Source organism: Spinacia oleracea, chromosome 3 (genome assembly GCF_020520425.1).
Source record: "Spinacia oleracea cultivar Varoflay chromosome 3, BTI_SOV_V1, whole genome shotgun sequence".
NCBI lineage: Eukaryota > Viridiplantae > Streptophyta > Magnoliopsida > Caryophyllales > Amaranthaceae > Spinacia > Spinacia oleracea.
The window spans coordinates 67,537,641-67,549,148 of NC_079489.1; the positions used below are offsets into that span (position 1 = coordinate 67,537,641).

Sequence of the window (11,508 nt, forward strand, 5' to 3'; positions counted from 1 at the left end):
GCTCTCATCCAAAATCCACCACATCCATGGAGATTGGGTCTTTGCGTCGCCAGTTTGAAGCTTCTGGCCACCCCGCTTCTACTGTTGACAGTCCTCCCGAGTTATACTTGGCAGACGATCATCACGAGTGAGTGCTTTCCATCTCTCTCCCTTGTTTGAGTTATTTTGGGCTATTTTCACAGTGAGGGCACTGTGTTTTGTTTAGCTTGGGGGAGGGATATCTATCTTTATTTCTTACTAGTATAGTTTATTGTTTTTTTAGGTGTTGTACTCTTTGTACCATCCATTAGGGTGGGAGTTTGCGTGCAACAAAAAAATGTACTGCTTTCATAGTGTTATTGTTCAATTTAGTTTCAGTTTCTCTTGCATTCCTATGTCTTTATACCCTGCATTGTGCACTTGACTTTCAAACCATGTCCGGGCTTTATTTGACTCTCTTGAGCTTCTTTTGAACTTAGTTATGATTCTGAAATTCACTCGGTTGTGCTACATATTGATAACTTCTTGGCATTGTGTGAACCAATTGAATGGTATGTGGTAAGATGTTGGTCTCGTGTCAAGAATAGCTAGCCAATTATCTTGTAGGTCACCTTACTATGTGTTTGTATGGTTGATGTGACTTGTTGCCGTATGATTTTGGCTTGAGATTCATTAGTAGTTAAGTTGCAACTCACGCATGCTGCGTATAACAGAGGCCATTTTCTTAGGAAGCCTTCAGAAACATCAGTTCTTGCCTTTCATACCCATGTTGTAGCCTATCCGTTTATTCTTTTAACTCCACAAAATTGAGCCCTATTAGCCCCGTTGGTTACTTGTCCCGAGTCTAACTTGGGGGAGCTTCGGTGTTCATAATGGTTTCATTGATGTTGATTGATTGGCACACTAAGCCAATAGTTCGTGGTTCGAGGCTATGTTTGGATTTGTGGTTCGAAAATGGTGTTTATTATTGTTGGCACCCAAGCTTGTAACATTTAGCATTAGTATTTATTTTTATACTTTCGTTTTCATCATTTTATTTCATATTAGAAAAAAAAAATATAGAAAAAAAATTAAAAAAAAATCAAAGAAAAAAATATTCAAAAAAAAATTATATGTTATTCATTTTGTATAATAGTTTGAAGGCAAGGAAAGGGGATTGAAGAAAGATCATTGGCATTATATTATGTTCTTCCCATTGGTTATAACTTGGTTGATTGTTTGGGTTTCATGGTTCGATGGAGTTGGATTTTCGGTATTATCATGCCGACACGTATAGTTCACCTTTGCTCCCCAAGTTGGACCTTACTCTCACTTGTTCCCAAATCATATCCTACCTTTTCTTTTTACCTAGCCAAATTACAAGATTATTATAAAGACCTCTTGATTGGCATGTTTGTTTTGTAATTGAGTGAAATTTTTTTCTTTCTATTGTCATCTTACCCCATGTTGCATTATATATTTATATTCTACAAGGTATGCGACGACGACTAGCTTGATAGAGAACAGTTTGTGGTTAAGTTTGGTTGTTTCAATTGTGGATCATGAGGCTTTGTGGTTCTATTTGTATCTGAGCTAGATTTTTGTCTCAATAACTCTTTTGATTGTTTGCTCGAGAGTTGGGTTGGTCTTACCATGGTTTTATGAAAGTCATGTGCGTCTTGTTTCTCTATCTTTAGTTTAGTGTTTCTTTGGGACAAGCAACAGTCTAGCTTGGGGGAATTCGATGAATCATATTTATATAGGGTATTTTAGGCGGACTTAGGTTACATTTCTAGGCATTCGTCTCATTTAGTTGAATTTAGTGTCACATTTGCATAAATTGTCTTATCGTACTCTATTACGCCCCATTTGTGTTTTCTATAATATTTCAGGTGATTTTACGGTCATTTGGATGCTTTCGGAGTGTCTAGAGTTGATTTGGATGATGAATGGATGAGATGTTGACTCGAGAATCATTACATGTCTCTGGGGATAATTTTGAGTCAACAACGAAGCTAAACGTTATTTTTCTAAGCATTAAAACGGACAAGAATTCACTCTTTTGATGATATCTCAAGTTATACATATCGGAATGAGACGATTTTCATTGGGCTAGAAATTAGGCTTAAAGAGATTTTCAACGATAGGTCGCATGTCCCTAGGGCATTGTAGAACAAGAGTTGCATAAACAAAGATGACTCGACTATCCGATGCGCCCATAGCCCACATTGCTGGCCCTACTCTTCTCCTTGGGCGCGAAAATCAGCGACCGACCAGCGGGCCCGTTGGTTTCTACACCCAACTGATTTCCGCGCGTGCTTTCGTTTTCGTGACCGTCCAATTAAATCATAACCTATGTAATTACTATTATTTTCTATTTTGATTACAATTTAGGGATCATATAAATATTTAAAGGGAATTAATTTATTTCCCGCATGTTTTATTTTGCTTAGAATTCTCTTTCACGCTAGTTTTTTTTCTCTCTTTTCATTGTTGAACCCTAGCTTTTTCCTTTATTTAATTCATCAATCTAGAGGTAATTTTATAATTTTTTTCTTTTAATTCATTACTATTGTTTTCGTTCCTTAGATTAATTTGTCATTTGATTATGAAACTCATGTTTATTATTTCATTCATGTTTGATATTTAATTATGAGCGAGTAGTCATTTTCTAGGGCTAAGTGAGGGAAGCCATGTTTATACCATGATTTTTATACATTAAAGTTTGTTAATGTATAGATTATGCTTGATTAATTCCAATTGATTTGTTCTTAATTGTTGATTCATGTAATTGGCTAATTAATATCATGGATTGATTATCTAGCTAATAGGAATGAGACTCGAAAGATCTTATTTTTAGAGGCTTGGTGTAATTGGCAATTCTGATTATGTTAGCGAATGTACTGTATATGTTGGATTAAAAGTCTTAAGACCCGACCGTAAGATTAACATGTACTTTAAATATTTAGTCTAATTTATTCATTGTCGAATTGATTTGTGTTCTTTGATTGGTATAAGCATGGTGGACCGAACGTATGCCCTAGACCTTTAATTCATTGATACATTATACATTTATATTATTGGTTTAGTTTCATTAGTTTATAAACCAAAATTTACACATCGTTTATTGAAATAGTTTATATTAATTGGGAAAAAACTAATAGAATTTGTCTTCCTGTGGGATCGACCCGTATTTGCTAAGTATCTGCTAACAACAGACACCGTGCACTTGCAGTATCACTTTTTAATTCATCAGTATTCCATTTTTGGTGTCCTATTTTCTTTACGTTTGAAATATTTTATTTTATATTGCAACATAAATTCCCGTAATATTCTGTCAATAGTCGTGCAAAGGGATTATTTTGATCAATAAAATTCATTGAGCTATTAAATCTCTTGCACTTTTCAATTGAGACATTAAACCTCTTTCACTTTTCCAATGTCAGATTTTGAATAAAAGTGAAAACATCATTAATAATCATAATTTGCATTGTTCAAATAAAAAAATAAAAAATTTACCCACATTAATTAAAGTTGTAAAATCGCGTGTATGATACCAAACGTTAAGATGAGGAAGGGGCGGAGAGTGTATTACTGTAATACTCCCTCCATAATATTTTAGGAGTTACATGTTGAGTGACACAAGTGTTAAGAAATGTGAGTTGATTTTCTAATAATAATAATGCAAGTAGTGAATGTATTAATTATTTACTGCAAATATTTTATACCGAGTGAAAAATATATTGTCAGGAAAAGATGATGTGATTATGTGTGGGACCAAAAGAGAAAGAGAAATAATAAACAATTGGGGAGTCCTCTTGAGTGTAATTCAAAGTATTTAATTTTAATGTAAAAGTTACTAAAAAAAGAAAATGTAACTCCTATTAAAATAGGGACGGAAACAACATACTTCTTCACCATTTCAAACATTAATATCTTCAATTATGAAGAGGAAAATATTCGAAAAATTAATACTTGAAAAATATTCATTTAGACGAATCTAATAAGACCCTACATAACTATGTTTTTTCTTAATTATAAATCACATAAGAGATCCCAATGAGGCAGTGTGAATATACGGAGTATCAAAGTCAAATTGTGTCCAACTAATAAGAAACGATACGTAACTCCTAAAAAATAAGGAGGGAATACAAATGATAGGGGTGAGCACGAACCGATAGCATTATCAGATCGGGTAATCGATGACTAAATTGATATCCATGAACTGAACTGATAAGTTCCGATACCCGTATTTCAATTACCTAAACTTTTCGAATCAGATGTAGGTACCTAACATGATATCTAGTTGGGAAAAAAATACTTAACTTTATAACAAGATTTATTGTAATACCGCTTAACACTAAATACCAACATTAGCACATAATTTTGACTACAATACTAATAAAATTAAAATTTACCCAATTACGAACTGATTAATAACCTTTACTTGGAAAACAATATTTAAATTGTTGTGAATAAACAGGAGAGAATAAGAGAGAGAATAGGGTTGTGTGTCTTATTCCATATAGTACCGGATATATATAGGATACAATAGTTAGGGTTTTACTGAACCCTGGAATATTCCGGAATTATTGACGGGGGTATAATGGGCATCCATATTATATTTCATAACACTCCCCCTTGGATGTCCATTATACAAAAATAAAATTTCTCTCTTAAAATAAAATATTTCCTAATGCGCGAACGATGCTGCCTCATTAAAAACCTTACCAGGAAAACCCAGTGGGAAAAACCATGGTTAAGGGAAAACGAGTGCAGCGCGCATCTACTCTCCCTCATGATTACATAACTTGAGATCTTTGAGACGACGCAATCCAATCTGGTAAACTAATTTCTTGAAAGTAGCAGTTGGAAGCGCCTTGGTAAATAGGTCTGCCAAATTTTCACTTGAACGAATCTGCAGAACCTGTACATCACCATTCTTCTGCAGGTCATGGGTGAAGAAGAATTTTGGTAAAATGTGCTTTGTTCTATCACCTTTGATGTATCCATCATTGAGCTGTGCAATGCATGCTGCATTATCTTCATACATAACTGTTGGAGCTTCTTTCCCTGTGGATATGCCACAATCTTCTCGTATATGTTGAATTACAGACCTTAACCATACACATTCACGACTAGCTTCTTGGATAGCTACGATTTCTGCATGGTTAGAAGAAGTAGCTGCAATAGTTTGCTTCATGGAACGCCAAGAAATGGCAGTACCACCACATGTGAAAACATATCCTGTTTGTGATCGAGCATTATGGGGATCAGACAAATAACCTGCATCTGCAAAACCAATTAAGTCTTCTTTGGTTTGGTTAGAAAAGAATAATCTCATATCTTTCGTTCCTTGGAGGTAACGAAGTACATGTTTTATCCCATTCCAATGCCTTCGAGTTGGACATGAGCTAAACCTTGCTAACAAATTTACTGTAAATAATATGTCAGGTCATGTATGAGTAGAAAGGTACATCAATGCCCCTATTGCACTTAAGTATGGTACTTCAGGACCAAGGATTTCTTCATCGTTTTCTCGAGGGCGAAATGGGTCTTTATCCACATCTAGTGATCTTACAACCATTGGGCTACTCAGCGGATGTGCTTGATCCAAGGAGAATCTTTTCAGTACATTTTCTGTGTATGTTGTTTGATGCACAAGGATTCCATTCTTTAGGTGCTTAATTTGTAGCCCTAAGTAAAATTTTGTCTTTCCAAGATCTTTCATCTCAAATTCTTTATTCAAATATTCCACTGTATGTGATATCTCTTCTGGAGTCCCAACAATGTTTAAATCATCAACATATACTGCAATTATTACGAATCCTGCTCCAAATCTCTTTATAAAAATGCATGGACTGATGGGGTCAATCTTATAGCCTTCCTTTAACAAGTACTCACTTAGGCGATTATACCACATACGCCCTGATTGTTTCAATCCATAAAGAGATCTATTTAATTTTATGCAGTAATGTTCTCGAGAACTAGAATTTGTTGCTTCTGGCAGTTTATATCCTTCTGGGAATTTCATATAAATGTCATTGTCCAGTGGCCCATATAAGTAGGCTGTGACTACATCCATTAAACGTAAATCAAGTCCTTCTCTAATTGCCAGACTGATAAGGAATCTGAAAGTAGTTGCGTCCACCACAGGAGAGTATGTTTCTTCATAATCGATTCCAGGTCTTTGTTAGAATCCTTGTGCAACTAAACGTGCTTTGTATCGCACAATTTCTCCATCTTCATTCTTCTTTCGCACAAAGACCCATTTATGTCCCACTGGTTTTACACCTTTAGGTGTACGGACTACTGGTCCAAATACTTCTCTCTTTGCAAGAGATTTTAATTATGCCTCAATTGCTTCCTTCCATTTTGGTCAATTATCACTTTGTGTACACTCTTCAATAGAATTTGGTTCTTGATCCTCATTTTCATCCATAACATCAACTGCTACATTGCATGCAAAAATTTCATCGACGTCGATTTTATTTCGGTTCCATTTTATTCCAGACATGACATAATTAGTTCAGATCTCTTCATTATCAGGTACCTGAATTTCTTCATTCGTCATGTCTAAAGTCTCTTCTGGAGATCCTTTAAAGTTCTTTGCTTCCTCGGTCTGGCCATTATCAATCGCCGCTCCTTTTCTTTTCCGAGGATTCTTATCTTTGGAACCAATAGGTCTACCATGCTTCATGCGTGCTATAGATTCACTAGCAGTTTGATATTGTCCTGCTGGGACATCAATTTTAATTGGAGCATTTACTACTGGTATATGTGACTTAGTCACTCTATTTGGGTCAGTAAATGCGTCTGGCAATTGATTTGCTAAGCTTTGTAAATGAATTATCTTTTGTACTTCTAATTCACATTGTTTAGTACGAGGATCAAGATGAGACAATGATAATTCATTCCAACTGATTTCCTTCTCCGGCTGTTTATTTTCTCCCCCTAATGTTGGGAAGACTAACTCATTAAAATGACAATCTGTAAATCGAGCTTTAAATAGACCCCCTGTAGATGGCTCTAGATATTTAATTATTGATGGGGATTCAAATCCAACATATACTCCTAACCTCCTTTGAGGGCCCATCTTAGAACGCTGTGGTGGAGCAATTGGAACATATACAGCACATCCAAAGATTTTCAGATGGGAAATATTTGGTTCCTGGCCAAAAACCAATTATGATGGGGAGAACTTTTGATTACTCGTTGGCCTGATGCGAATTAATGTTGCTGCATGTAATATAGCATGTCCCCAGGCAGAGATTGGGAGTTTGGACTTCATAAGTAATGGTCTAGAAATCAACTGGAGACGCTTGATTAATGATTCAGCTAGACCATTTTGTGTATGAACATGTGCTACAGGATGTTCAACACTTAGCCCAATGGACATGCCATAATCATCAAAGGCTTGAGAAGTGAATTCACCAGCATTATCAAAACGAATTGCCTTCATAGGGAAGTCTGGAAAATGTGCTCGTAATCTAATCAACTGAGCAAGTAGTCTCGCAAACGCCAGGTTGCGAGTTGATAACAAGGATACATGTGACCATCTACTCGATGCGTCAGTTAAAACCATAAAATATCTAAATGTTCCACACGGTGGGTGAATTGGCCCACAAATATCTCCTTGTATACGTTCCAGAAAATTGATAGATTCAAAATTTATTTTGGCTGGTGAAGGTCGTATTATCAACTTGCCTCGTGAGCAAGCAGCACATGAGAAATCATTAGGAAGAATCTTCTGGTTCTTCAATGAATGTCCACATGAACTTTCAATTATTTTTCGCATCATTATTGAACCGGGGTGGCCCAACCGGTCATGCCAAACATTGAAATTATCTATAAGCTTCTGGTTTACTGTAGCATATGTTTCAATTGGATTGATTTTAGTGTAGTACAAAACCAGTGGAGAATGCAGGTAATTTCTCCAAAATATGCTTAGTGCCTTGGGTAATACTCGTGATGTGAAGATATTCAACATTTCCTTCACTTATTGTCTCAACGTGATATCCATTATGTCGAATATCTTTAAAGCTCAATAAAGACTTGGGAGAATATAATGCATCAATAATTTCAAATTTTGTTCCCATAGGCAATAATATATTTTCTCTTCCGGAGCCTTCAATTATATTTGTACTACCTGATATAGTACTCACACTAGTTTCTTTCATTGTCAAATAAGAGAAGTATGAGTAGTTGCACTGTCTACTAGGCATAAATCTTCACCATTCATTGCTAACTGAAGTTGAGGGGTATTCATGTTCTTCAAAATAAATGAAATATCAATAAGAATAACTTAATAACTGAAATTTAACAATGCCATATAAAACCATAGTTCAAACAAAAAAAATCCAAAATAAAATAACATGAATCCAAGAAAATAAAGTTTTATTCTTAAATGACCATAAACGACCCTAAAGATTAATTATTCCCTTCAGGGGTGGTGAGAAAATCAGCAACTTCCAGGTGAGTTGTATTGCCACAACCAAAGTCACCTTCGCCATCTTCGTACACAAGATTTGTTTCTACTTTCTTTCCCTTTTGGTTCAATGATTGTTGATAGAGCTCAACCAGGTGTTTTGGTGTACGACATGTACGAGACCAATGACCTTTTCCTCCACATCGATAACATACATTGGTCACATTTTCGCTTTTATCTTTCTCTTGTTTGTTACCATCTTTATTGTCCCACTTCTGGTGGGGATACGGTTTATTGGAAGAACCACCTTGGCCTCGACCTCGACTATATCCATTTCCACGTCCACGTCCACGTCCTTTACCACGTCCTTGACCACGTCCTTGACCACGTCCTCGACCACTATTGTTGGCACGATATTTTTCTTTCCTATTATGGGATGTCACATTCGCTTCAGGGAATGGAGTAGAGCCAGTCGGACGTGATTCATGATTTTTCATTAATAGCTCGTTATTTTGCTCAGCCGCAAGGAGACAAGATATAAGTTCAGAATATTTCTAAAATCCCTTTTCACGGTATTGTGTCTGCAGGACTGTTATTTGCGTGAAAGGTAGAGTATGTTTTCTCTAACATTTCTGCATCAGTGATTTTCTCTCCACATAACTTCAATTGTGAAATAATTCTGAACATAGCTGAGTTATATTCACTTACAGACTTAAAATCTTGTAGTCTTAAATGTAACCAATCATAACGAGCTTTAGGCAATATCACAGTTTTCTGGTGGTCATACCTCTACTTTAGATTATTCCAAAGGATTTGTGGGAGGTGATGGCGAAGAAATATCATAGCCTTAGCTTTGTTTTGACTTGTTGCTTCATTTCCTTCTTTGATTGTATCACCAAGATCCTTTGCACCTAGGTGAATTTTGGCATCTAACACCCAAGACAAATAGTTCTTTCCAGTAATATCAAGGGCCGCAAATTCAAATTTTGTAAGATTCGACATAGTTTACACTACAATTGAATATTCCAAATTAAAACTTAGATAATAAACCTATATCCCCATATCAATACCGTATTTCAAAAGATCGAATTTATACACATAAATCATTTAAGGTAGTGACTGCTGTTGGGGTGTTAAAATGGGCCCACCATTTTAACCTAAAAGCCAATAAAATCCACTCAAGCCCAATATCCCTTACAAGGCCTCAAAGGCCCAACAAAGGCACTATATATACCCCTCAAAGGGCAAGGTAAAGGGGATTCTCTAACCCTAGAGAAGCCACCCTACTCTCTCTCCCCTAAACACCTCATTTTATACATCAATTGTACTGACTTGAGCGTCGGAGGCTCCGCCTCGGGGACCCCCCTTGGCCCGGAGTTCATCTTGCAGGCACCGCACGAGACCGGAACTCAAGATACCAAGGACGCTCCTACTATCGTTTCAACCCCGAAACAACTGCAAAAGAAATATAATTCAAAACGTAATAAACTATAATATGAGTGTATCTCACATGTTGCAACGGATCAATATTTCGGGAAAATAAAATTTCGGCGGACCAATTTCTTTGCCCATCAAGCAAAACACTAAAAGTTAAAACGGATCAATTACTGTATAATAATCATAAGATATGCAAGAAAGCAATTGATTGTGACTAATTCATACGAAGCAATTATCATCTAAAGTTTGATATCTATACATCAAGCAAATTAGAGGAGATCATCATCATCTAACGCGTGTTAATGCGGATTGCGGAGAAAACAATAATAAGATATACAAAACCAATGAATCATGAATCATGGTGGATACGGGTATGTATCCTTGAATAATTGGCCCACAAAAGTAATAGCAATGATTATAGTATCACAAAAGTAATAGACATAAAACCATTACTCATTAAGCAAATCAGCATATAAGCACATCACGAGTACTACTCGGCGCATCGATCAATTCAATCACTAAGTATATATTGTCTATTAATAAATACAAGTAAAGATCGAACTTGCGAATTATCTTTAGATTTTGGAAAAACGAACAAAGTGACGCAAGACCATATAAAGTGACAATCTTTAAACAAATTAAGGTAAACAATTGACATAAACTTCACGATTTCCCATGAGAAAAACAATAACATGCGGCAAATTGGTCTTGCGTTAAACGAAAACATGACTGTACGAGGGACCGACTCAACTTGCGGAAAACTAAAACACAATCAAACTGTATGTAGGGAGGAATACTCGTCAATTTGATTTGAGTATATTAAAAGTTTGTTCCTTTATGTATAATTAATTAAATCCAGCAAAAATAATACTCGTCAATTTGATTTGAGTATATTAAAAGTTTGTTCCTTTATGTATAATTAATTAAATCCAGCAAAAATAATACTCGTCAATTTGATAAGAAGAATATTGATGCTTACCTTAACGATAGATGTTAGATTTTCTTGATTTTTCGGTTGCTCAGTCGGCTAGGGTTTGGTACTGATAACGTGTTGTGAATAAACAGGAGAGAATAAGAGAGAGAATAGGGTTGTGTGTCTTATTCCATATAGTACCGGATATATATAGGATACAATAGTTAGGGTTTTACTGAACCCTGAAATATTCCGGAACTAGTATTGAAGCCCGTGCGATGCACGGGTTTGCAATGAAAATTACATATTTGTCTAATTATATCATCGTATACAGATAGGTGTTTTATAAATTATAGCTGTAATAGAAAGCTAAATAAAGTCCCTTTTCAAGTTGGAGTATCAATGTGTTCTTAATATTTAAATGTTTATGCATAAGATACTCGTAGAAAAATCGAGTTATGAAATGGTTAGTTCAATAATGGTAAAACTCGAGTTAGTTATTCATGTGAACTCTAAAAATCATTTCAAATAATTTGTATAAGTATAGGCTCCCTATGTCCTTATTTTCTCACCCCATATTCTATTTAGCCCATCTTTAGAGATTGTTTCCTTTTCGAATATCGTATTTTATTTACCCCATTGACCCCTTTTATTTTTCTTTCAGTTTCCTTCAATGTAAAAGGAACTATTAATGTGGATTTAGGCTATTAGAAAATTAAAGCGGTTTATTTTTAATAGTTGAGTCAAACATTAACGATTTACAACATTAATT

General features: G+C 35.4%; 2 protein-coding genes across 2 annotated transcripts; both read right to left on the reverse strand.

Annotated features, from left to right (window-relative positions):
* Window positions 1-6,487: 6,487 nt before the first annotated feature.
* Window positions 6,488-7,054, reverse strand: LOC110783472 (uncharacterized). The gene has a single exon (XM_021987812.2). The coding sequence runs from the start codon at window positions 7,052-7,054 to the stop codon at window positions 6,488-6,490; it is 567 nt and encodes a 188-aa protein (XP_021843504.2).
* Window positions 7,055-8,388: 1,334 nt separating this feature from the next.
* LOC110783471 (uncharacterized) lies at window positions 8,389-8,883 on the reverse strand. The gene has a single exon (XM_021987811.2). It carries the CDS (start codon window positions 8,881-8,883, stop codon window positions 8,389-8,391), a length of 495 nt encoding a protein of 164 aa, XP_021843503.2.
* Between the last annotated feature and the right edge of the window lie 2,625 nt (window positions 8,884-11,508).